The sequence below is a fragment of the Lacerta agilis genome, chromosome 1 (assembly GCF_009819535.1).
Source record: "Lacerta agilis isolate rLacAgi1 chromosome 1, rLacAgi1.pri, whole genome shotgun sequence".
NCBI classification, from domain to species: Eukaryota; Metazoa; Chordata; class Lepidosauria; order Squamata; family Lacertidae; genus Lacerta; species Lacerta agilis.
Genome location: NC_046312.1, coordinates 75,013,800 through 75,040,938, shown reverse-complemented (window position 1 = coordinate 75,040,938; position 27,139 = coordinate 75,013,800). Strand labels below are relative to the sequence as shown.

General features: G+C 43.7%; 1 protein-coding gene across 2 annotated transcripts in view; it reads left to right on the top strand.

Annotated features, from left to right (window-relative positions):
• Positions 1-26,697, top strand: part of PNPLA2 (patatin like phospholipase domain containing 2) — a 31,818-nt gene extending 5,121 nt beyond the window's left edge. Inside the window, exons 2-10 of one of the 2 annotated variants that reach the window (XM_033155583.1) lie at positions 13,412-13,644; positions 13,861-13,926; positions 16,962-17,171; positions 18,852-18,912; positions 20,525-20,704; positions 22,195-22,327; positions 22,843-22,965; positions 24,692-24,847; positions 25,138-25,275. In XM_033155583.1, coding sequence (XP_033011474.1) covers positions 13,412-13,644; positions 13,861-13,926; positions 16,962-17,171; positions 18,852-18,912; positions 20,525-20,704; positions 22,195-22,327; positions 22,843-22,965; positions 24,692-24,803 — 1,118 coding nt within the window. In that variant the 3' untranslated portion in view covers positions 24,804-24,847; positions 25,138-25,275. Of the gene's footprint in view, positions 1-13,411; positions 13,645-13,860; positions 13,927-16,961; positions 17,172-18,851; positions 18,913-20,524; positions 20,705-22,194; positions 22,328-22,842; positions 22,966-24,691; positions 24,848-25,137 lie in introns of both variants that reach the window. The other variant, XM_033155592.1, reaches the window with a different exon arrangement.
• Positions 26,698-27,139: the final 442 nt, after the last annotated feature.

Sequence of the window (27,139 nt, the reverse complement as noted above, 5' to 3'; positions counted from 1 at the left end):
AGGGAGGTGAGTGAGAGGGGGTAGAAAGGATGTGTTCATCACACGACTGCGGCACAGCGGCAGCAGGAGGCCCCATTAGCTAAAGTGGTACCTCAGATTAAGAACAGTTTCAGGTTAAGAACGGACCTCCAGAACGAATAAGTTCTTAACCTGAGGTACCACTGTACTCCTGTTTGCTGTGCATTCCAAGTTCTGGGTTTTTGATCCAGAACACAACATTAAGTCAATATGTATCCTGTATTTTGTTATGAAATACTACCATTTGATGCATTGTTTCCCAAACCAGCTTCACACTGATTGAAGTCCTTAAGCCATTCCTAATTTGTTTCTAGCCATGGTGTGAACACTTTTGCATGAGACAGGGGTCACCAGCCCAGTGTCTGCAGGTGCCAAGTCACCCATGAAGGCTTCCAGTGCTGCCTGTGATCAGGTGCCCGACTGTAAGAAATTGCTGATCTGTTAAAGAGCAATTAATTGGTTTTCTACCATAATAGATAACATTGCTAGTTAGGGCTTCTAGGAACAGTTTGGCACATACACAAAGATTATCACATGCTCTCTAAGGCTTAGAATCATAGAACTGTAGAGCTGGAAGATATCTTTAGGGTCATCTAGCCAATCCCCGGCAATGCACGAATCCTGCCCACAACCGTCCCTGGGTGGGCTCGAACCAGCAACCTGCTGGTTAACAGTCAGATGCATTGACCAAGTCCATCACTAAGCACCATTGAGTTTTCTCATTGAGAGTGACTTTTTAATGTTTAGACATGCTACTCACAGCTAGGCAAAATTTCTCTAGGCCTGAGGCTATTATTACCTGATAAGGGAAGGGAAGGGCTAATGAAGGCTAAGGACTGTCTGGATTTAGCAGGTACCCTCTGTGCCAGCTTTTGAATGCCTGCTGCAAACTTTTCTATCCTGTCAAGCCTATGCAGGGAATTAAGAGTACACCCCCCACAATGGTCTATTGATGTTTGCTTTTAATTTCTTTTTGGTTTTCCACAGGCCCTGCGGAAAGATGCCAAATCCCGCAGGGCCCTGGCCTCTTGTGACAGACTGTTCCACCAAGTCGGGGCCAGTACTGAGAAGGCCCTGGCCCTAGTTGAAGCCAACCTAGTATCCTTGTGGCTCGGGACCTCCAAAAAGTTATTATTTGAGGACCTTAAGGTCCTACCCGGGACATACCAGGAGAGGCAGTCCCTTAGGTACGAGGGTCCTAAGCCGCATAGGGCTTTAAAGGTCCAAACCAGCACCTTAAACCTGACCCTGTACTCCACCGGGAGCCAGTGCAGCTGGTAGAGCACTGGATGAATGTGGTCCCGCGGCAAAGACCCGGTAAGGAGCCTCGCCACAGCATTCTGCACCCGCTGGAGTTTCTGGGTCAGCTTCAGGGTCAGCCCCGCGTAGAACAAGTTACAATAATCAAGTCTGGAGGTGACCGTCGCATGGATCACTGTGGCCAGACTTGTACACACCCGTGTTGACAGCTGCCAAAGCCCTCTGTGCTCTTGCTGGGAAGCTGGCAACACATTTGCAGAAGTACCAGTGATACACTGATGAGTCAGAAGAATCCCTGTTGTGATGGATCATACGTACCAGTACAGCTCAAGTGTCTCCAAAGAAAATGCAAGTACCGTAACTGTAGCTACTGCCAGAAAATGGTCATCACAAGAAGTTATTTGAGGGAATCTTACTAGCCTTCTGAAGCATCACTAATCTTTGGCACAATCAGCAAAACCATTAAAGCATGCGAGGACATTCTCAGTAGTGAGGATTCATGCACACACATCCTCTACTCTCTGCAGTCAATAATTGCATATTTTGTGTGATAAAGATGTTTGACATTCCAGAGAGGTTTGCTTAGGATGTTATAAGAAGGGTTTTATTAGTGTCTTCCTTAAGACCTTTGGTTCCAGCCTTGATCCAGGACTCAGTGTTGGCTACTCTGTGATCAGGTCTATGTCATTGGGTGATAAAGAAGCAAGTTTCCATGTGACTGCAGGGAAAAGAATATGTCTTGACAGGAGACCCTCCTGTAAGGGTGGTCTCAGACGTACTTTTTGCTCTGGTCTTCTGAGGCTACTCAGTAAGTGTTCCCTTGGTAAGAGGATATTGTTGGCACCTTTGAGCCCTCAAAGACATGCAGTGCAGTCCTAAGTGTGTTTATTTAGAAGTAACTCCAGTGAGGTTCACTAAGGTCTGTTCACTAGCAAGAGTGCTAAGGACTCAATCCTTAATCACGGGTCTATGTTTGTATAGAATGTAACCTCTAATGTGCCCTGTTGTATATGAGCAGACCATATAGTTCAACCTTGTATAAGATCAGTGTTTCTTTTGCAAACCATGGGGGTTAACTCCGCTTGAGATTTAGAAATATTGACATATGGAGATGAGAGAGTGAGAGCAATAAACTTGTAGTAAAGCCCTAAGACAAGGATGGGCAACCTGTCGCTCTCCAGATATTGCTCTACTACCAATTCCCATCACCTCTTACCATCGGCTATGCCGATATGACTCCAACAGTGTCTTGATATTCCTCATCTGTGCACTAAGATATCAAGGAGTCCTGTGCTTTTGCACTGTGAGCACTGTTCTCTTGTATTTGTGGCTAGGGAGGAATCTTCCCTAGGTTATATTCTGATGGTTATTAAATGTCTAATTTTATTTTTTGGTATCTCCTGTGGCATATAATAATTTGTTCCTTGGGGCATCTTCATGTGTTTGTCCCTAGACCTGTTCATTACTCTGCAGGAAGCTTTGACATGGTGAATATTAATTTAGATATAAATGAATACAGCATATATATTGTCTTTCCAACAAAAATGGTCCCCAAGCTGTTTTTCTAGCAAGATAAAACCAACATAATAGTACCAACTAATAGCAGCATTCAAAGATAAAACATAATGAACCGAAAAATCATTAGCACCCTATAAATCCTGTCTGAAAAGTACTGCTGTTAATAACTTTATGGGTGTGGATTGTCTTTTGTAAGCTTTTGCTATTCTGTGCAGATAGCATGCATTCCTGGGTTGTAGGCGTTGTCTGTTCTTGTCACAAGTTTTCGCTCATACTCATGCCTGAGAGAAGTGCTGTTTACAGTACATAATGTTAGGAACGGCTGTGCTTCATGTTCTGGTAGTCAGATAAAGGAGATGGTCACGTGATTTCAGAAAACAGCAGTTGGCACAGGTCAGCTGCTAATTCCTTTCAGAGCCCTTAGGGGGCTAAGGGTATACTGTATCAGGTGCAAGCTGGCTACTACTAAATTTGTTGTTCAATCATTTAAACATTATGTAAGTACCTTGAGTCAGACTAAATCTCATACCTCTCTCTTTAAGAAAGTGATGGTAACTCCTTTTTATGAGTGGGCGATCAGGCAGCAACAGCATAACTTGGGGGCATTAAGGAGCCATCCCATTGAATTCTAACCTACTTCATTAGTAGATCTTACAACTTATATTTCATAGAAGGGACCCCCAAGAGTCATCTAGTCCCCCTACAATGCAGGAATCTTAGCTAAAACATCCACAACAGATGGCTATCCAACCTCGGCTTAAAAACGTCCAGGGAAGGAGAGTCCTCAACCTCCCGAGGAAGATCATTTCACTGTTGAACAGCTGTTACTGTCAGATAGTTTTTCCTGATGTTCGGAAACTCCTTTCTTGTAACTTGAAGCTAAGGACATGATTGCTAGATGATGAGCCTTCCCGTTATCTCCCTGTAACTCTACCAATGCTTCAGAAGGCTCTAGGTGTTTGAAGCCTCTTAGTTTTGTGATGGTGAGGTACATCATTGGTCACTTTCTAAAGAGCCACCTTGTAGTTGGCAATTAGTCCTGTCAATTTGTCACTACCGTATAAAGAGAAAGAGAGAAGAATGAAATTCAGCCCCAGTTGTGCACCTATCCAGACTGCCTTTGTTACTTGTGTTACTCAGTATGGATGTAACTTGCTTCAGGAAATGGGAGGCACTGTATAGGCTTTCTTGCTTCCGAGATTTGGATTCTGTGATAAGGCATCAGCACTTGAACTTTGCTAAATGAGTTTGCCTAATTGAGTTTTAATACCTCCTCCAATCTCTTACCACACTGTGAGCTGTTAAGGACCAGATGCTCTGAACCCTTTATAAGGGCCAGTTGGGTGGAAGCATCAGCTTGTATAGAACTCGACTGCCAGAACTGTGGTTCACTGGGGTTAATTGTTGCTCTAGTTTTGTTATGTCTACACTGGTTACCGGTTTTGTTTCTGGGCTCAATTCAAACTATTCTTGTTGCCACCATTAAAATAGGAAACCTACTTTTAAAAAATGTAATAGAGTTTTTTGTCCACGGCTGTATTTTGTGCTTCTGCATGACTGCAGAAGAACAGATCCTGAAGTTGAGGCTCCAGTACTTTGGCCACCTCATGAGAAGAGAAGACTCCCTGGAAAAGACCCTGATGTTGGGAAAGATGGAGGGCACAAGGAGAAGGGGACGACAGAGGATGAGATGGTTGGACAGTGTTCTCGAAGCTACTAACATGAGTTTGGCCAAACTGCGAGAGGCAGTGAAGGATAGGCATGCCTGGCGTGCTCTGGTCCATGGGGTCACGAAGAGTCGGACACGACTGAACGACTGAACAACGACAACAACATGATTGCAGTATGCAAGCAGCCATAATCTCTGGCCATTATTTAGTTAGAGGAGCCTACATTAATGAGACTCCCTTGCAAATTCTTGTTTGTGTACAATGCAAACCTGAGTTGTGCAACTGCTCCCCCAGAAACAGACTTGTGGAAAGCTGAAGGGATCCATGGGTAGTCTGCTGATGAGAAAACTCCACTTCTACCACCAGATATTGCAGCCCCAAGACTCCCTTGAGGATGGAGTATGCCAATGGCTTAACCAAGTGTATGTGGAAAATTTTAGTCTTTGAACCACACATCACTGTGCCATGCTTGTGAATTATATTGCCCTTGGGAGGCAGTCCATTGGAATAAATTCATTATGACGTCACTGTTGGCAGCTTGCCCTGAGTAACTCAACACCAATGGGGCAAAGTTAAATTGTAAACCATAAGCCTTAGTACGTAAGCACTAGATGGAAGGGCAAAGAGGACAGAGTTTCGGAGGGAGAGAAAGCCAGTATATGAAGCAACCTAGCAGAGTGAATCCTTGGTGCTTTCATGGGAGGGGATTTCAAAAGGGCACAGAGGGCCTCCCTAGTGCTGGATCTAGCCTCTAAGCCAGGCCTGAATTTGCAATGCAGACTTTTCTCCTCTCTTATCTGGATAACTCCTAATGACTAGAATACTCACGCCTCACCCTTCATTACTATGTTCTCTGGAAGTTCTAGGCCAGCCAGATTTTTAAAAATAAAACACCATGAAAAGGAACATTGCAAACATGCTAAGATTACTGTCTTAAGGATTTTGGAATCTAATTATTGTGCTTTATAAATACAGCATTAGTGGTATTGATTGAATTGAGTAAATGAAGCTTCTTGTCCCTCTCCCCATTAATAGTACTTTTTCTGGAAAATGCTCATCTCAGTCCTAGTCAGAATTTGAAACAAGGTTTACAAAATGGAGATAATATGCTCTGGAATCTGTTAGATTCTATAACCAATATTCATCCCCCAAATGAATTTACTGCTGCACAGTTATTGAAACCATTTTTATTTTCTTAAATGAAAGTGCTGCTAAAGGTAGGGTTCAGAGTGGGGATATCTTGCCATCATTGTGTTTTTAATCTTGCTTTGCTGCATAAAGCCAAAATATTGTACTGCTTGCACAGTGTGTATATATGTGAGCTTGCTGAGATTTCAGTATAAAAAAGAGCAGGATTTATCTACCCATTCTCCAGAATCATTTATATATTGTAGTGAAGTAATGCTGCCGACATGCAAGGCTGAGCTTATATAGTTTATAATTAAGGAGACTGCTAAATAAGGCTAGGTTTATTTGTTCCAAACCCAATAAGCCACAGAACAAAAGGATTCTGATGCCAGTCTGTGCTAAGCCTATCCAGGATGAAAATAGGCCCATCTAGGGAGCTATGTTTTCATGATGCAGCTTGATAAAGTTTGAATTAATTTGAAGCCATCTGTTCCCCACTTTTATGGGTAGATGTTCTTACTGTCATTGCTTAGCTGAAAGTCACTTTGTGCAAATAAATAAGTTTTCACATGAACTGGAAGCATAGCCATGGCTCTTGGCCAGGCTTTCTAAGAACTCTCTTTTGCAGAATTATTTGTTTGTGCAGTGCCGTTTCTCAAATATTTGTGCAAGATGACCTTTTTTTAAAAAAATAATAATAATTAATGTGGCAGCTTGTAGTGTAGGAAGGATGGCCTGTGTGCTCTCCTTGTAGAGAATGGCCTTTAGCATAGGGCTGCTGTCCTTCAGGGAAGTCTCCTTGCCTTTTTTGCACTGCATCCCAAACAAAGAGGAGTATGAAGAATTTGCATAGCCCGCCCCATCTTCCCCACCACCCCTCACCCCACCTCCGAAACTCGAAGGCCTGGGAGTGCAGAAGGCCACCCAAACATCAGAACAAATTGTTCTAGTGTGCACCATTTCTCAACACTTCTGAGGAAACAAGCCTAATAAAGAGGCAATAGTCACGTGAGTGTCTTAATGCTTGCAAAGAAGCTTTGTCTCCCATGCAGGGGTTATAAACTTCTGTTCTTTTCCAATGATTTATCACTTTATTGGGGTTTTGTTTTTTGCTTCAGTTTTTCAGATTGAGGCAAGGCGTTCTAGGGTGGTGCTGTCTATTGACAACATTGCCAGCTGCCAACTTAAGAGATAATGTCTGTCCCTGCTTTGCCTCCCTTTGGATTCTAAGCCTACATTGTGAGAGATAGTTTCATGACTGCCTTATGCAGATGGAGAAGGAACAAAGCAAGCAGAAGGAGAGGAGCTTAGTTGTTTATTGGGAAACCACAAAGTGTGTTTTCCTTAACTGTTCATCTCAGCCCCACCTTCCACTGACTGGAGGTGTACACAGTTGCTTCTTGTTGAGTAGAATATACCGGTAGTTGAAAACTGCTTCATTGCTGGTCTAAGGCAACCTGGGATACTGCTGGACACTGGGACTGCTGAATTGGGAAAATTAAATCTTTGACAGGGAAGAAGCCCCTTCCCCAATTTCTGCTATGAGGAATCTATTATATGGTTGCTGACTGGAGAGTTGCTACCTTGGGTCTCCCCACTGAATACCTCTACCTTTAGTAAGTACCCCCAGCCTCAGCTGCAGGTAACTTAGCTGGCTCCCTGTCATTTGCAATACATTTGTGTTTGTGTGTGTGAAGTACTGACTGGTGTTGCTGCCTTTCTTTTCTTCAGGGATGAAAAACAAATTGGCAAAAAGCAAAGCCTGCTGGAACAGATACGGAATGTGTGAAAACAGGAAGGGTGTGATGTAAAACAGGTTGCCAAGTGGCGGAGAGAGAAAGAGCAACCAGTGTGTCAGGGTAGCCTTGTAGGAAAATACCAGGCAGCTGTCATGATCCTGGCTGGAATAAGATGATTTGCAACTGGGAAGAGGCAGAAGGATGCTTTGGAATCAGTGTTTGATAATTCTGTGCAGATCCTACATTGTTGGGAAGCAGCTCTTTTAATGAGGTGTATAGAGTAGGATGACCTTGATAGAAAAGGCCTATAGCATCTGTTCCAAAGAGCTCTTGAAGAAAACAAGTTCCACAGCTCTGGCTTCTCCCATCACAATGTTACAACGGGGGTGAGGGATTGCATGTGCTGAATGTTGGCCTCATAGTTACTGTAGAAACAGTCTAGCCTGATTGCAGAGTAGCTGTTTCGATCTGAAATGGTCCATCTCCCATCCCATCCCATCCCATCCCATCCCATCCCATCCCATCCCATGTTGGCTCTCTTTGAGATGGTCTGTTCTAAAAATGTAGCTGGCATACCTTGGAGGTGGAAAGCTGACTAAATGATAGCCCTTGCAACAGTGGCAGACCTTGAGTTCTCACATTTCAGCAGCTCTCTATGCGACACCAAAATTTGGCACCCCACCTCGCCTCTCCCTTTCCATTCTACCTCATAGTTGTGGTGCCCCTGAGGCTCTGTGCTCCCAGTGTGACAAGACCAGTTGTGCTTCCCTAAATCCGCCTCTGCTTGCAATTGTGCAATATCAGTCTCCAGTATCTGAAACCACATGTTTTGAAAGGACAAACATTTGTTCTTTGCAGCTCCCCACCTCCAGAATCCTTCTGCCTGTTCCCCTTTCCTCATGCAACAGGGACAGCACCAACTTTCTCAATCAAGGTTTGCATTCTTCAGTCTTAAGTTCTAAGTGTCTCCTTGCAGATCAGGCAAATCATATCCTTCGGCCCTTTCTGATGCCCTTGTGAGACCATTTTGATGCCTTGGAATTTATTTAGTTGTCCCTTTATCTGTAATCGTGGCTGTGCTCCCCCCTCCCCCCCGTACAAGTGGGTGTGCATTTTGGCTGGTATAACTTTACTTTCCTCTTGGAATGCTTTTTAAGCCTCACATGTTAAAATGCCCTCTGTGTTGGTCTGTAATGGAATACCCAATGAAGCTGGAATGTTCCTGGCTTTAGCTAGTGCCCTTTGCTCTGAGATGGATCCTCTCCAAGAAGAACCGGGGCTTCCAGAATGACTGTCAGTAGCTGCGCCGTCTCTTGCTTGCAGATAAATCTTATTTGCCACTAATTTGAATGGCTTTGCTTTTGTGAGCTGAATATTTTTACAGGTCAAATTGACCCTTCCTGGGAAGAGATCTGGTGGTGCTTCTAATTATTTTGTGTCTCTCTGTTGCTGTGGTGTGGGACCTCTGGCCTTCTAGATGTTGCTGAATTACAACTCCTATCGACCCTAGCCACTGGCTATGCTTGCTGAGAGCTCTAGTTCAGCAACATCTGGAGGACCAGTGGTTCCCCACCTTGGTTCAAGTATTGGGAGATTATGAGAAGTTACAGGGTTTCCCCAAATTAGAGCTTCTGGGCACCTGCAGGTAGGGCTTATGGAGATGGAGGAGGAGGAGGAGGAAGAGGGGAGAAGAGTCTGGTGGGAACCAGGGCAGCTTCTATGTGGTGGTCATGTAGCAGCACCCCAAACAAACATGGCTATAAGCCCCACACAACTTGAGGTTAGGTTGCCTGGAATAGAGCCTCCATCTGTACAGACCTGCTGGAGAGGTTCTCTTAGCTATAATTCTTCTGTGTGAAGCTTATTATGCAGTGACACAAGGGGCAAGCCATCTCTGGGTTGGTGCCCCAGCTTTGGAATCCCTCTGAGATGTGACTGGAGCTTACACCACTTGAGTTTCCTGCAGTGATGTTGGGTTTTCTGGATTTCTTTTTCAAGAATCAAAATACAATTAGGGTAATTTCAGTTGGGAAATTTTCTGATGCCCTAGAGCAGGCATCCCCAAACTCGGCCCTCCAGATGTTTTGGGACTACAATTCCCATCATCCCTGACCACTGGTCCTGTTAGCTAGGGATGATGGGAGTGGTAGTCCCAAAACATCTGGAGGGCCGAGTTTGGGGATGCCTGCCCTAGAGAGTGGTCTAATTTAGCATATTTGTTTTTCTTGTACTTAGTAAAGAAAGCTAACAAGCTTGCTTAATATTGTATTTGTAATTGGCATCCGTTCATTGTGAACTTAAGAATTTATGAAATGGAAAGTTTCCATAGAAAAATAAAGCCCCACTTTGTTAGTTTCCAGTACCAGGTGAAAACCTTTCTATTCATGCAGGACTTTGGTGGATATTAGTGTCAGGCTTGATGTGGTTTTTATTATTTTTATGTTTGTAATGAACTGCCTTGTTTTCTAAGGCTCTGTAGTATAATGTGAATTTGTATTTTATTTGTAACCCTCTCTGGAGCTGCATTGCAATGAAGGAGCATATTATAAACAATATAGAGATTGTTGACCAAAATATTGGAGGTTGTATTCAGCTAGGTTTTACTTAAAGAAGATCCACTGAAATTAATAAACATGATTAAGTTGGGTCCATTAATTTAAGTAGATATGCTCCAGTAAAGCCTAGCTGAATAGCACCCTGGGTGAGGGATGAAGAGAGATTGGGCATACACACAAATTGAGACCACCCATCTTTTATATCCTCTACCAGCCTTATGCTAGGAATTGGAGATAATATCTTAAGGATGTTTATTACTGTGATTCCTCAATAGGAATCACCTTCCCTCTCCTTCAGCACTCTAATGTGAGTTCTCTAATTCCCATTAATAATCCTCTGTAGCTCAACTTGCTGGTGGCCTTTTTCTCTTAAAGTGTGTGAGTGTGTATGTATAGCATTTCATAAGGTTGTAACACATGCTCAACTATCATCACTGCTGTCATCTACTTTGGAATCTATCCAAACAAATCCACTCTCCTTTGGCAGTGTATCCAAGCTGAATCTCTCTTCTAGGAAGTCTGAAGTTCACTCTATCCATGTCCTCCTTAAAGGTTATTTGGCACTTTCAAGGTACACAGCTATGTTCTTGCTTTTAAACAAGTAAAGGACACATTTTATGCACAAGAACTGTACTGATATGTTTGGTAAGGACCCCTTTCCAGAGGACATAAAGGTCAGCTGAAGAGGAGCTATTCCTTTCCCTTCTGGCTTGCCCTAATTTTGGGGAAGGCTTGCCTCTCTCCCCCTGCAACCCAGTGCTTAGAGTGCAAAGTGTACATGTGCCTGGGGAGTTAAATTATTACAGTCCCAGCCTCAGTGATGCCTTGCCATGTCAGTTTCCAAATGTTGCCCATGACCCTAGTGGCACTGCCAAATAGGAGTGTAGACAGTTTTGTAGATTGTTTTTTGACTTCATAGGTCCATGGCAGCAAAGGCAAAGTAGCACCACAGCTTCAGTGCAGCCACTCTGAAGAAAGGTAGAAGGTAGTCAGGAGTTTTTATTCCTTTCCAATAATACTGGAAGCCATGGCGATCCATCAAAGTCAAATGGTGGGAGATTCAGAACTGACAAAAGAAAGAACTACTTCACACAGTACAGATAAACTAAGGAATTTGCTACCACAAGATATGAGGGTGGCAGATAGGTGAACACAAGTCCTAACAAGTCAGTCTAAGTTCATTGTGAGTTCTGGCAATTTGAATCTGACAGCTTTTAGTCTCTCTGCCCGCTGTCTCTCCCCCACCCCCTTTGCCTTTAGCAAGTTTTTCTGGCTGGCATGCCCTAGAGAGGAAGTGGGAAAATGGGAGTCTTTGTTTTTCTACTAAGTCAGCCTCTGACCCACTGCAGATCACTGGGACAGTTAAGAATGAAGCAGCTGAGCTCTTGTTCCCACAACTGTGGACTGTTTTGGAGCGACGTGATAGAGCAGTGGAACTGACTCAATAGGGAAAGAATTGCTGGGTGGTTGTTGTTGTTGTTTTGCCCAGTTCACTCCTGTCCAACAGAACTCTGAAGACTGAATCAAAGCCTGTGTTGCTGCCAAGCTTAAGAAGTTCTCTTTGAGAAAATCAGTCTTCGTTTGTGGGGGTTTGTGTATCAAAGTTGTTGGCAGTATCTCATACAGTACTTCAGACAAGTTTGTTCTGAATCATGGAAGGATGCATTTAATCACTAATGCCATGTATTTATTACAGTGACTCACAAACTGATCAAATTATTATAGCATAACATTTTGGCTTCCACTTCTTCAGCTGCTCCAATGTGAGTCAAAGAGTGCTGTAGCCAGGTTGTCAGTTATAGAATGTGGAGGACTGAATATCCCAAAGTGTTGCATTTGCTGTAGCTGAGTGACGCTGCAGTATCCTTTGATTGACATCAGAGCATGTGTGTGTGTGTGTGTGTGTGTGTATTGGGGGAGTGTCTTTTAGGCCTGGTACTATGAAGAGTTATTGTGGACCAACACCCACTTAATCTTCAAATCATTGCTCAGTGCTTGATCTGCAATGCAGGATACAACTTCAGCATCCCTGACTGATCGTTATAGCTACTGGTCATGATAGCTGAGTTTTGGGATACCGGTAACTCAGTATCAGAAGCAGTATGCCCTGGATACCAGTCGCTGGGGGAACACAAGTGTAGAGTGTGCTGTTGCACACATGTCTTGCATGTGGGCTTCCCTTAAGCATCTGGTTGGCCACTGTGAGAGTGGGATGCTAGACTGGAATAGTCTGTTTAAATCCAATAGGGCTCTTTTAAAAATCCACAATGGAGGCTTATTTTGACAATTACCTTTCATCTGCCAGTAAGGGATCATAGAAGTTTTATTATTTTTACACCTGGAATGCTGAGCTCCCCGAGATGCACTGGGCCAGCCCAGATGCTCTGAAATATTCCATGTGAGCACCCCACTGCATAGCAGAAGTAACAAATTATTCTCCAGTTAATGTTTATGATTTTCTGGTGGTAATTTGCATCAACTTAAATGTTCCTTGTCTAATATTTTGAGATAGTGAATATGGTGCAGTAGGGTTTTGTGGTGCAAGAAGAAATACAGTGGTACCTTGGGTTAAGTACGCTTCAGGTTAAAAACTCTGCTTAAGAACAGAAATCGTGCTCTGGCGGCGCAGCAGCAGCAGGAGGTCTCATTAGCTAAAGTGGTGCTTCAGTTTAAGTACGCTTCAGGTTAAGAACGGACCTCCAGAACGAATTAAGTACTTAACCCGAGGTACCACTGTATGCCCGATTGCTGCTGATTTCATGATGAGACCATGTTTCAAGAACTAAGACATAGTTAAGCTACATAATTCCTGCTGGCTGCTTTATTAGATGGTATCCTTTAGATGTGCAGTATCCAAGTTTAAAAACCAGTGATCACGTAATAGAAGGAAAAATAGAATAGCCTTTTATAACATGGTAGATTTGTTTTATACTTAACCTTGAGTATATTTTTGTGCATGAGGAACTGCATGAGAAAGTAAACAACTCTGGACATGGGGGTGGGAATAAGGGAAGGGCTTATGGCAGTGAGATCATTTCCTGGTGAAGCTCTAGATTGGCAAGCAGAAGTTACACAGTATACAACATTTGAAACATGGGTACATGCTGCAACAAACTGCTTAGTGGCTGCGGCTTCTTGCAGTGTGCAACCTGTTTGGGGAACCATGTACTTCCCCCTCAGGACTATTTAATTGCATGATTTCTATTGCAAATGGCACAAAGGGCATTGCCATTCTGTAATTTTAAAACCACCATTAAAACAACAGTGTTTCCTGGCAGAATATAACAAGGCTGAAACCCAAATTCTAACTGTTCTTTCAGTTACTGACAAGCCTTCCATGAGCTGTTTTGTCCATTTCTCTTTCTTGGCAGTACCATAGTTTTGTGATTCTGAAACCACCAGGCATTGTGATACCTGCATTTCAGAGATAACTGCTGTTTAGAGTACCTTAACGTGTAAAGCCTGCTAGCTTAGTATCATGCAGCAGCACCCTCCTAACGTCCATTGTTCTCTTGTTCCTTAGGTGAGGCTGGTGCAAACATCATCCATGTCTCTAAGGAGGCTCGGAAGAGGTTTCTTGGCCCCTTGCACCCCTCCTTCAACTTAGTGAAAATCATCCGTACCTGCCTATACAAGACCCTACCAGACAACGGGCATGTGGTGGCCAGTGGGCGCTTGGGCATCTCGCTGACGCGGGTCTCAGATGGAGAGAATGTCATCTTATCGGAGTTCAGCTCCAAAGAGGAGCTTATCCAGGCAAGTAATAACATGACTGCCCTGTTGCTTTAGATCTGAATCTGTAGGTTCCCAGCCACCAGGGACTGGGACACCTGACTTGGCTATGCTTTCATGGCGAAAGGCTGTCCTGTAGCTACTTGTCCCATCAGATGCTATTTACTTGGTGCTCTGGATACAGAAATCCTCCCCTGCATGTTATTTAGGTTTCATGTGGTGTTTTCCTATCTCTCTCAGGCATGTGTTTGCAGCACTTTCATCCCAGTGTACTGTGGCCTCATCCCTCCCATTCTTCAAGGAGTGGTAAGTAAGCCATCGTGGACTTGGGCTTCCAAAATTGTTTGCATTGGTATGAGGTCATGCTGTGATCCTTGCAAGGTTGGCTGTTACTGTCTCCGTATTACACATGGAGGGCTAAAGCTGAAGAACTGGCTTGCTACTGATTGTCTCGTTTTCATTCCTGTTGGAATTGACAACCATAAGCCACAAGCTTTAGTCATCATGTCGTCATCCCAGGGACACATCAGACAGGCTATTAAGTAAAAGGGAGCAGGGATGAGGGGGAGTATCTTGCTTGATGCTGAAACCACAAAGTCTGTATTAGTCATAATCTTCAGATTATAAAATTGGTATTTAATCTGCGTCTGTCATGACTTGCGTAAAGTGGTGAGACTCCCTGCTTTCTGCAGCTGTTTTTTTTATCCAATGCCCGACAAGGATGCCAACAATATTGCCTTAAGAAAATAGATCTGTGTAGCACAGAGCAGTAGTGGGTATCAGGAGTTTTTCCTCTTGTTTTCCCCCAAAACTTGAGATTATTTGTTTTCATGCAGTCCTGTTCCAGGCATCAAGGGGTGTGTGTGTGTGTGTGTGTGCGTGTGTCTAGAAGCAAATAAGCCAGTATGTCAGCTAATTGCACTCTTGTTGAGGGCACAGCACACACAGCCTATCAGTGCAGCAGCACCCTTTCCTTGAACTCTTAGACTTTAGTGCCATTGGAATTGGAGATTGCTCAGCACCACCCAGGCCAAAGGGCAATAAATCTGGGGAAGGCAGGAAAAACCCTCTGGCCCAGCTTTCTCTGAGAAGCCCCATGTGACTCTTTCAGATATAACAGCAAACCACAATTTATGGCTAAGGGAAGTGAGGCAGAAGCTCCTGAAAAAAAACATTTCTTCTCTGACAGCATGGCTGTGAGGAGGCATTTTCTTAAACTAACTGCAGTTAAACATAATGTCTGAACCCTGGTTAGGCCTGTTTATATACTTTTTAATGTTACGTATTTCTGTGTTATTTTTTGGCCATTTTACTATTGAAAAGAAATAGTCAAACAAACAAACAAACAAACAAACCATAATGTTTGAACCCTGACATGCTGTGGCTAACCTTTGTCGAAAGGAGCCAACTTCAAACCATAGTTTTATTACGGTGGGTTGTTTCAGCTGACCACAGTTCAGGGTTTTGATACTATGCTAAGCTGTGGTTAATTGAAATGGGAAGTTAAGGCTTCCAGTTTCCTCGCAGCCATGTTGGAGAAGAAGAAGGAGGGAATGAAGATAGCACAAACCTGAAACACATCAGCTTATTCCTGCAGTAAGCCATGGTTTATTGTCATGTCAGAACAAGCCACAGTGAACTGTTTGAAGGTAGCTGCACGAAAGGGTTTTGTTTTTCCTTTTCTCCTGAGATCTGTTCCATTCTGGTCTGGTTGAGTGGTACTGTATTAAGAAAAGCCCATTTGCAATGGCACTAAATCAAACTGAGGTTGTGAGCTCATTCTGCCTCAAGGAGTGTCTGGTAGAAGCAGAGTGGTGGAGTTTGTGGAGAAGGTTGGCATGAACAGATTGTTCCTAACTGGAATGTAGGCAAAAGGTCCCTGATAGATGGCTAGCTTTATTTATTTATTGCTCTGGTTACATAATGTTGTTAACAATAACAGCTGGGAGGGTGTGTGTATGTCTTGTTTTGGAGATGTGCCTGCTTCATCACCTCTCCCTGGTCTTACTTTAGTTTGGATCCAAACTCAAAGCATCCCTCTCCTCTAGATTAAACATATTTAGCCCTGTCTACGCATGCAGATAAGGCTAGAGCCAACAGAGCCTTCACCTCTGTCTCTAGCCAGTCTCATTGCAACCTCCTGAATACCTCACAGCAAAAAGCCAGCTGTCTGAAGCAGGAAGCCCTCTTGGGCCAGATGCATCGAACAATTAATAAGTAAAGCAATAGTTCAGAAGTGCTTACCTTCCCGCTAATGCAGGTAGGCAGTGGGTATGTCAGTAGAAGGCCTAGGGATCTTCAGTGGTTGCTGTCACCCCATGGATCTCACTTGTTTTATTTAGATATTTAGTTACTGCTCTTTACCATGAAGTCACAGGGGGATGCGCAACATATTAAAATGAACAAATGCATATTCCGAGGCCAATTAAAACATCTATATGAAATAAACTCTGCACAAACTAAAATAACAGAGGATAATGTAAGATGACAATGGGTGCCATACACTTACCTCAATGCATTATGCCTCCTAACCTCCAGAAACCTGGTGGGGGAGAAGTGTCTTCACCTGCCTCTTGAAAGAGTGTATCATTGAGGCAAGACACTACTCAGTAGGAAGATGGTTCCACTGTTTTGGAGCTGCCACAGGAAAGGCTGTACTGTGTGTCCTCACACTACTGAACTTGTCTGTTGTAGTGGCCATCAGGAGGGCCTCCTTAGCTGATCTTCAGGCCCAGGTGATAGGTTGGTAAAAAAGAAGGCGTTTTCATTTTAATGTCAACATAAGCACTGACTTGGGCTCTGAAGACAATTGGCAAGCGGTGCAGCTGTTTTAGTACTCTGGACCCCTGCATTTTACACTAGTTGCAACTTTTGGAAGAGCAGTCCTACAAAGAGTACATGACAGTAGTCTAACCTGAAGGACAGCAGAGCATGGATAATAGTGGCCAGGCTATCTCTATTCAGGAAAGGATGCAAATGAGTGCAACCCCTTCCAGAATAAGGGTGTTCTGCCGATTCTCAGACTCCAGAACTTCTGTGCAACCGCAGCACCTCTGCTTGTCTAGATTCAGCTTCTGTTTCTTGACCAACATCCAGCCCATTACTGCTTCCCCAGGCACCAATGAAACAGAGAGGGAGCTGCGTGTCATCAGTATATTGATGGCATTTCACATCCCCTGAATATGGCTGCTATAGCCTGCCAGACTCACCAAGCAACTGTTAACTGGTACATTTGCAATTGCCTATAAGTGTTTGGAAATTGGGGGGGGGGGGCAGGCTGTAAACTGTATCTGAATAATAAAACCTTCAATGATTCCTTGTCATTCTTTCTCTCCTCCCAGAGGTATGTTGATGGAGGGATTTCTGACAACCTGCCACAGTATGAGCTGAAGAACACCATCACGGTGTCCCCTTTCTCTGGGGAGAGTGATATCTGTCCACGGGACAGCTCCACAAACATCCATGAGCTCAGGGTCACGAATACCAGCATTCAGTTCAACATGCGCAACCTCTACCGCCTTTCAAAGGCCCTGTTTCCACCAGAGCCTCAGGTGAGAGCCCAGCATGATTGTCTATATTTTTGTAGTGATGCTTGAGCTTCCATAGCTGTTAAACACAGGGGTCCCCAAACTAAGGCCCGGGGGCCGGATGCGGCCCAATTGCCTTCTCAATCCGGCTCGCAGACGGTCCAGGAATCAGCGTGTTTTTACATGTGTCCTTTTATTTAAAATGCATCTCTGGGTTATTTGTGGGGCCTGCCGGGTGTTTTTACATGAGTAGGAATGTGTGCTTTTATTTAAAATGCATCTCTGGGTTATTTGTGGGGCATAGGAATTCGTTCCTATTTTTTTTCAAAATATAATCCGGCCCCCCACAAGGTCTGAGGGACAGTGGACTGAAAAAGTTTGCTGACCCCTGGTTTATGGCTCTTCATTTGAAGGAACTTCAGGCAACCTGAATTTATATACCATATATACTTGAGTATAAGCCTAGTTTTTCAGCACATTTTTTGTGCTGAAAAAGCTGCCCTCGGCTTATACTCGAGTGAAGCGGGTGGTGGGGGTGGCGAGAAAGAAGCCCTTTCTCTCCGCTCGTGCCGCCACCCGCTCTTCCCAGTCAACCATTCCTTAAGAAGTGTACAAGAACGGCGGTTCTTTACCCTCCCCAGGCAGCTTGTTCCATTCCTGAACTGCTCGCATAAATGCAAACTTGGCAAAGGAAGAAGAGGAAGGAGCAGCCCAAAGGGTTGCTTTCGGGCTGCTCGTTCCTCCTCCTCCTCCACAGCGGCAAAGGTGAACCGGCTTATACTTGAGTCAATAAGCTTTCCCAGGTTTTTGTAGGAAAATTAGGTGCCTCGGTTTATATTCGGGTCGGCTTATACTCGGGTATATACAGTACTTTCTAAATACAAATTATTGTAGTCATTCCTCCTCAGAGCACTTCATCTGTCTTAGCCCTTATGCTTCTAACACAAGTCTGTGCATATTTACTTGGAAGTGAGTCCCACTGGTGTTGGATGGAGCTTACAAACCTATAGAAACCAACCTGCCCTCCATAAAGCTTCAGTTGTATTTATGCCACCCATTTCTGAGAGTTGGGCATATGGTGTTTCATGAACAGCTGCACATTTCCTTTTAGAAACAAGCAACAAAGTCACGTGGGTTATCAGCCAATGCACTTCATGTAACTTGGGACTCCCATTCTTTAGAGGGTGTTGGACAGGTAGCCTAATTTGGAGTGGCAAGTGCTCATTCTATGATTTAATCTGACTTGTTTTTTTTTAAGTGATGGGACAAGAAGCCTTCAAAACTTTTGGAATACAGTACACTGAATGCCTTTTTTAATACCATTGGAATAACATGAAGACACCTGAAGATACCTTCAATTAGGCATTGTTTGAAAATGCTTATGGACTATATTCAGTTGGTGTAGATTGACAGGAAATTCCTTTGTTGGCCTTCTTTCTTCCCCATGGCTGTTCATTCAGAGCCATTGCCCAGACCATAACATGGCTCCTCCGTGTTCCTGCCTCTTCCTTTAGTTAGCAACATAACAAATGCTGTTGGTCCGTTCTCGCTTTCTGTCCTTTCTCCCTCTGTTATTACTGCAGTATACACTGTTGGAGTAGCAATGGTTGTAACCAGAAAAAAACACCTCTTGCCCTTCCAACTGTAATGTTTAGACACAGGCTTTCTTCATCATAACTCACTCTCCTTCCCCTCTGTGTGCAGGTTCTTCAGGACATGTGCAAACAAGGATACAGGGATGCACTGCACTTCTTGAAAAAGAATGGTAAGCACTTAGCAAAAGGTTTTGCCTCCCCTCCCCACCCAAATTTTCTAGCAGAAGTAAATCTGTAAAAACATTTTTTCTTCTCTGCTTTATAAGTTTCCTTGTGTCCTGTTTGTGCATAAAATCCATTGGCGACCATGCTTAACCCTGAGTTGTCCCATCTAACCTGTTGTTGCTATGCAGAAAACATTTGTAATAGTACCTATGCAGCAGCCAGGTTCATTATTACCAATTGTATTTCCACTTAGCTGAGGTTGAGCACCCTTTCCATTCTACATAATTAAAAAAGTTCTGAGTAAATCAAAAAGTTTTACATACTCCTACACAAATCACTGAATGAAAGCAAAATGTTGGCTATGACAAGAGAGTCTATTTTGTATTTGATCACGTAGTTGCAAAATGGCACTGGGCATGATCCACTGGGGTGTTCTCCTGCACAAAATTCATTTAATGGAAGCTGTGCAAGAGCATAACAATGCATAGTGCACCTTTTAACTTTAACTGTATTTTTCTTTTCCAGTGGTAAGACACCTGCTTCTCTAGCGCTCTGCCTATTATTCTGGCATAAGCCGGTGCTGTCACCAGAACACACTGTCTGTGTCTATAGTGTCACCTTGTGGTACACTGTCTGTAGTGCAGCAATCTTGTGCACTGTATTTTTTGTCCTTGCAGTTCATTTATGCAGTTCAGGTCTTGCCTGTGTGCTTCCTACAGGCAACAGTTGGTCACTATGACAACAGGATACTCAACCAACAGGCTTTGCTCTGACCCAGAAGGGCTCTTTTATGTTCTTATATTACATGATTCAGCAACTCCACCATACTACCCCAGAGAGGGCAATTAGAGAGGAAATTGACTTGGTGACAGCCAAAGATTTCTTATGGTTGCAGGTATGAATGGGTCTACTTGGGACCTCTTATTGAAGCTATGGATAGTAGTTCTAGAATTCAAATGGTACTTTACAGAATGTGTAGGCATATATAGATAAACCACGTGGTACTGAGTTGCTTCAGACTGCAGAGGTGGGTGTATTGGTGGGCAGGATTTAACATTTGAATGTCCCTCCATGTGCATGTTTTACAAGAAACCACACACTTCTGCTGCACAATACTTCCAGGTATTAGACAGTACACAGTATGTACAACATATGTGTTACAATATTTTTTTAAATATTTGTAAACTAAACTTTATTCAAACAGATCCATGGCAGTGTACAGTTATAACAACAAGTAAAGGAAAACATAATCTACCATAGACCTATAGTTTTAAGATACCTGCTTTAAAAAAAATGTTCCTAAGACAAATGTAGCACTTAAGAAAAAGTCTGAGTAAACAAATAAGTTTTAACCTGGTGCCAAAAAGAGTGTAGCATTGATGCCCACTGACTCTTTTCCCAAGGAGCTATTTCTTTCTGCTTTGTAAACCCTCTTGCCTTGTACAGCTGTCTCACATGCCTTTGGTGGCAATTTCATGTCCAGTACACAATATCCTCTGTGACAGCAGGTGGCTTTGGGCTGTGACTGCCACTTTCTCCACTGTTAGGAAAGATAATCAGCAAAGCATATTAAGTTTTTGGTTGAAGCAAAACAGTTCCTTCTCCCATCTTCCTCAGGTCTTCTTAATCATCCAAGACCCACCAACCCTTTGCTGGCTATTGAAAATGGTGCTGGGGTGAGGAATGCTGAAGAAGAGGAGGAGGAGGCAGGGGAAGAGGACCAGCTGGGAGAGAATGCTGCACTGGCAGAGGCTGAAGATCACATTCTTGAACACTTGCCTCCTAAACTGAACCAAGGTATGATATTGGGTTGGAGAGTCTGCTGTGTGTCTGTGTCTAACCCAAGGCTCTCCTCATTACACAGACTAGGCTGAGGCTTTTATAATGCTCTAAGTTGGGTGAGGAACATGTAGTTCAGCAGCATCTGATGATGGGCCTCCGCCACAAGTTCTCCACCCCTGACTTATGTCCTGCTTTTTCCCTTTGTGGGAGAAAACGGGAGAAGCAGAGGAAAAAAGAATGTTGAGAGGCTAAAAGATAGACATTCCGATCCTGCACATATGCATACATTTTATTTTGTTCTGTGCAGATGATTTGGTTTCCCTGGTACATAGTCGAACTACTAGTTCCATGCTCTGCGGAGGAAGCCATGACGGTTAAATTGATTTCATTGTATAGTTGGCCATAATTGGCCATGTCCAAAGGTAATTTAGGAGACTGTGAATACATGAAATACACAGGGTGGGCAGTGTGGCTAATGTAAGGGGATATAGTTTGCTCCGTGGCCCCCTGCAGACATATCACAGGACTTCAGAAAATCTCTATTTCCCATTAATAACGCAAGTGTACTTGGCAATGTTTTGAAAGTGTGCATGTGTTCACATATGCATGTGGAAATTCTGAAGTTGGTGCACAGCAATGACTTGAAACTCTGGTTCCAATCTCCACTGCCCAGTAAAGTTGGTATCTGAGAAGAACAGGCTGCCTGCCTTGATTATTTAGGGTCTGGCTATAGTTTTTTATTTTCCTATTGGAACTTCTCTTAGGAGAGTCATGAGATAATGGATAGTGGACAAAGAAACATAACAGCCAGCAAAATTGTCGGGAAATGCTTGTAGACAGATAAGATGGGGATCAGTGTTGAGAAAAGATGAATAAAGTGATTTGCTGCCATCTCAAGAATTGACACAATCTTCCTGTCTAGAACAAACCTCTTGGTCCCACTGCTTAGTAGTAGATGCATGTTTATGGCTAGAGAGATTTTGTGGATCTTCAAAGTAGTCTGGACATCCAGTAATTGCTTTTTAAATGTTGGTGACTTGTTTTCCAATTTCCATTTCTGTTGTAGCATGCAAAATCCCTCACTTCATTTCAAACCTACACCTGCATTGGGAAATTACAAGTTAATGCTGCTTTTTTTTTTACCTGCAGGGCCATCAGGGCCCTGGCAATAACATGTTGCTAACTCATACAGCCCAACAGAATTGAAGGTTTCAAAGGCATTCAAGTTCTATAGTGAATACTACCTTTTAAATGAGGCACAGGACAAACAAAGCAGGCTTGGTCTTTTTCTCTGGGGAAGAGGAGTAATAGAAATCCCTCTGGTTGCTTTTCATGAGCTGGGCAAAGTCTTATACTGTATTTTTATTCCTTGCCTTTTGGGCTGATGTTTGGAGCTGTGAGAGGGCTAAATTTTGGACAGGGGTTTCTCTAAAAATTGAGAGGGGGCAGTCTCTGCTTTCCCCATTGAATTGGTGACTGGAATAACTCACTGTCTCCATCTCCAGCCCTCTTAGAAGCCTGTGCTCAGAGGAGGGGATTGTTCACCGGCATTGCCAACCTGTTGCCTGTGCGCCTGGCCTCTACCTTGATGCTCCCATACACACTTCCTCTGGAGTCAGCTCTCTCCTTCACTGTCAGGTATGCTCTAAATCCTGTTTCTGATACGCTTTTGGGAAACGCTTATGATTGGGACCCAGATTGCTGCATCATCTGCATCGTTACAAACTTGCTATTCTGTGGGACTTGGTTCTAAATAAAACGGGTAAAATCCACTCCAAGGGAACTTATTGAAAGCCAAGGACCCTCTCCCATGTGATTGTCAATGGCAACTAGCCATGAGGTCTATGTGCAGGGTCAGAGGTGGCTATCAGCCACTGGGAAACAGGAGCAGAAACAAACTCTTGCTCTCATGTGCTGCATCTGGGCTTCCCATAGAAACCTAGTTAGCCACCATGGGAAATGGGATTCTGGACTAGAAAGGTCATTGGTCTACTCTAGCAAGGGGGAGACATGCTCTTTATGTGAATACTTGCCATTGTCACAAGAGGCGCCCTTGTGCTGGCTGCAATGTGGCTGGTGCTCCTTCGTGCTTGCAGTGTAGCATTGGGCTACGTTGCGTAACAGCGTCCCTGTTGGTCACCTGTCTCCTTCAGGTTGCTTGAATGGCTGCCAGATGTCCCTGAGGATATCAGGTGGATGAAGGAGCAGACGAGGAAAGTCTGCAACTATCTCATGAGGAAAGCCAAGAAGAAGCTGGGAAGCCATCTCTCAGCCAGGTAGGATTATCTTGTTTGCTTTTCTAAGTATTGCGACACTGGGAGTTGCCATAGGACTGGCGCCATATAAATGGCAATCAGGGGGACTTTGGCCTCCAATCTGACTGTGCTTACTCAGAAATCAGTCCCTTTGTACTCTCATCCAAGTTTGTGTGCTTAAGATGGCAGTTCTAGATGTGTCATCTTACTTTGCACAGCCCTCTATAAAATAAACGTGCCTTACCCTTCAGGAAGGTTTAGTGTTACTGTGCCTAGGTAACCTAATACATGGTTATGAAACTACAGGCAATTCCAGCACTGTGCACTTCTTTTTCAAGAAACCAAATAACCAAAAACCCAGGCTTGACAGTCCCCCGTTTTGTTTTGTTTGATGGTGAAATAACATAACTAAGTGCCTGACGTCCTTAGATGTTGTACGTAATATATTTGAAAGGGCCTAATTTTCTTTCCAAAAGAAAAAGGCCTAATTTCCAAGGCTGGTGTTCAACTAAGTATTACTCCAGAGTTAAACCCATTGAAATTAATGAACCTGTTAGGGTCTTTGATTTCATTAGATCTACTCTGAGTAAAACTTAGATATAGTAGCACCCCATATACAGAGTGTTCTGAAGAGCTTTCTTGGATTAAGTTTAAAATCCAAACAATCCTCTTCAAATGCATCTATTTGCTCACACTTGGTTCAGTTTCTTTTCTGCATGTGAACATGTACCCAGGGCAGTTCAGGACAGTGGGCAAAAATGTATTGTGTGTGAATTGCCAAAAAGTGATTGGATGCTATCTCAAATGTAGGAGGGGGATGGAGATAGCCAGAGGTTGCCCATATGGAGATAGCCATGGATGCTGGAAAACTGGCTTTGGGCTGAACATTGATTCTTGGTATAACAGACGGTGGTCAATAGCATTGGCAGAGAAACTAACATGTCAGGTCAGAACAGCAAAGGGCAAACACAATCCCTATTCTTTTTATAATGCATGGCAAAAAAAAATAATCATTGAATATATAAATTGTTTGGATAGTGGTAGGAATCCACCTAACACTCACAGGGAAATGTGGTGTGATCTTTTAGAGTAACCAAATGAAATGTTGTATAGCATGACAAATGTATATGATTTTATTGGGACAAGTTGCTTGTTATTTTCTACTTTAGCAATTGTTTACATGCTTATTTAAATAATAATAATAATAAATAATAATAACTTTTTTAAAAAGTAAGGGGGAGAGAAAGCCACTACATATATATTTTTCCGACCTAACAACAGGGACCCTATTTCCCTTTACTTTCCATGGAATGACTTATAAAAACGTTCATTCCTGCAATAGCAGATGATTTTTCTATGATCTTCCAATTCACACATTAATTTCTCAGGACAGTTCTGTATGTCAACTGTCAACCTGCAAAAAAATATCAGGATGGTTTGTGCAGACAAATGTGTTATTTGAAACAGCTTTCAGTAATAAAGCTGTCATATAATGTTTTACAATATAACAAATAGATGGTTTTTCAAGTGATTTGTTTGCATTCATTGTGTGACAATAAACAGCTACCACTTCAACGGGTGGCTCGTGCATTACGTCTGCGTACGCACAGTCCACTAGCACTTGGCGGGGTGCAGGTTTTATCGAGAGATAACGGAGCCCGTTCTGCCAGTGGAGAATCTCATTTTGCAGAGCATCCCAAACTACACGGCTTGTGTTCTCACTTGTACACCTGACTCACTTTCTCAGACTGAATGAAACTCAGCAGTGTGACGACCGTCAGCCTGGGGATTCTGGAGGCTCAAAGTTTCCCTTGGACCTAAGTCAGCTTACGTGGCACTTTCTGCTTATGGGCCAATGACGGGACTAGGAAGGGGCAGGACTAGGATAGCCAGGGTGTCAAAGGTCAGTATTGAGGCATGCAAGGAGAACCTGAGCACTGCTCACCTGCACCTTCCATGACCCTAGCCTGTGCTGCTGACTTTTTGTACGCGACTGTAGCATCACACTGTCATCTTGTACTGTTAAGGGGAAATTGCAATGGGGAATGTATGATCTTTTATCCCCCACTCCTCTCTCTGTATCTCCATGTCTAGACTGGAAGCTCCAGTGCAGCCTCCATGGCTTGTGAGTACAGCGTGACAAACAAACTAAAAATCTTCCTCTCTCTCTCTCTCTCTCTCTCTCTCTCTCAGGCTGTACTACCACCTGGAACTCAGAAAAAGCCAAAGCTTGCCCCTCCCCTTGAGCATCGGCTATGGGGAGGCGCTGCCCAAGTGGTTGCGGAGTAACCTCTCCCTGACGGACGTTATGACAAAATGGGAGGAGTACCATCGCCAGCTGATGCTGGGGTTGTTCTGCATCAATGTGGACCTGCAGGCCTCCATCTTCCCATCAGAAGGGCTGCAGATGAGGCACCCGCCAGCGAGCTGCACACAAGAAAGCCTCCAGCTTTTCTGATCTTGTTGCCACACTTTGGGCAGGGGAGGGTAGACAGCCGCTGCCTCTCAACAGCCTCCTAATGGAGCTGTAACACCCGCTAAGAGACTTCTTATTTTCTCATTTGCAGAGTGAGAATTTATATCAATATAGCCATTGTGCAACTGCTAAGCTGGTGGCTGAACAGTGTTCAAACCCATAGCAATGTGTCGGGCGTTGTGTACACTCTTAGAGATGATGTATAAATGCCCAGCACCTGTGACAAAAGTGCTTGGTCTCTTGGTTGAACCGAAAAGAGTTTTGCTTGGGACACCTTTTCAGAGGCCTCATCTTGAACTTGCCGTTTGTGATAAGAGGATCGGGACACAAATCAGTACTCTGGCATTTCTTTGCTTTTAAATCAGTGTTGTAAAAGGGTCTTTGTTTTGAAGAAAGCCAAGTCCCTCAAGGATCACCTTTGCCTGCGCTACACAGAATAGTGAAAAGCAGGCAGGCTACAACAACTGGCTGCCAGATTGGCTCTTGTTATCTAAGGCAGCCCTTGGTTTTCAACTCTCAGCCGATGCACCTTTTTAAATGCCTGTGCCCCACATTCTCTTGCAAATCTATCTGGGTGCCATTGCTCTTAATATAGATGTTAGGAATGGAACTCTTAGAACACTAGAGTTCCTTGTTCCTCTCAGGACCACCCTCTTCTAAGGGTCTTTTTTTAACTATGGAGACAGAAAATATTAGAAGCTCTGAAACGTGCTTTTGTAAGGGTTGTACTAAAAGTAGGCCCATTGAAATTAATGGCCGTAACTAATTTAGATCCATTAATTTCAGTGGGTCTCATCTGAGTAAAATTGAATACAATCCTAAATGTATGCTTGAGCTATGCTGCTCTTTTCTTTTTGATGTTCCATGTTGTTTGGATGATGCTATTTCCACCCACCCACCCAAAACAACACCACTACGTTATTCTTCAAATGTACAGAAGGGATGTAAAGAAGGATGGAGGGAGAATGCAGGAGCTAAGACAGCCTAGTGTATGTTTTTCAAATGGTTTGTGGCTCATCTGATGAGCTGGAGCTGAGCATGTGAGGAGAGAAGGGGTGTTTTGCCACTCACAAAATGAAAATGAAGCTGGAGGCCAAAACTGATGCTGGCCAAACTGGATTTAACCTGAGGAATCCATACGCACTTTGTGTTGGTGGTGTATTTGATCGCTTTTGAAAGGACCTGACAACCCCAACAGAATTGTGACTGGTGTGGTGGTTAGTCAGGAGGGTCAGGAGCTGGAGGCTCCTAAAAGGGATGGCAGTACAGTGTGAAAAGGAGGAAAAGAGTGTCAGGTGTCAGAAGTGAATACACATCCTTCTTTGTATCCACCTGTGTCAGAGGTGGGGAACCTTGCACTCTCCAGATGTTCTTGGACTCCATCAGCCACAGAAAGCATGACCAATGGTCAGGGAAGGTGGGAGGCGTTGTCCAACATCTGGTGGGCCACAGGTTCCCCTCCACTGTACTACAGGCTAGTTCAGTGGATCTTGGTTCCTGTTCTGTGAATGAAACATAGGAATTCATGTCTTAGGTTAACCTAGAGGGCTTCCACCGTATAGTCCACAGAGCCAGAAGGACATTTAGTTACTTGCCAGGTTCTGAAGTTTTCTGAGCCAAAGATCTGGTATGTGTTCCCAATGCTTTTGCAAAGTTCCCCACTTGCTGGAATTGTTCACTGCAGTGTGTGTTAAAAGTTTAAGCACTCCAGGTAGCAGC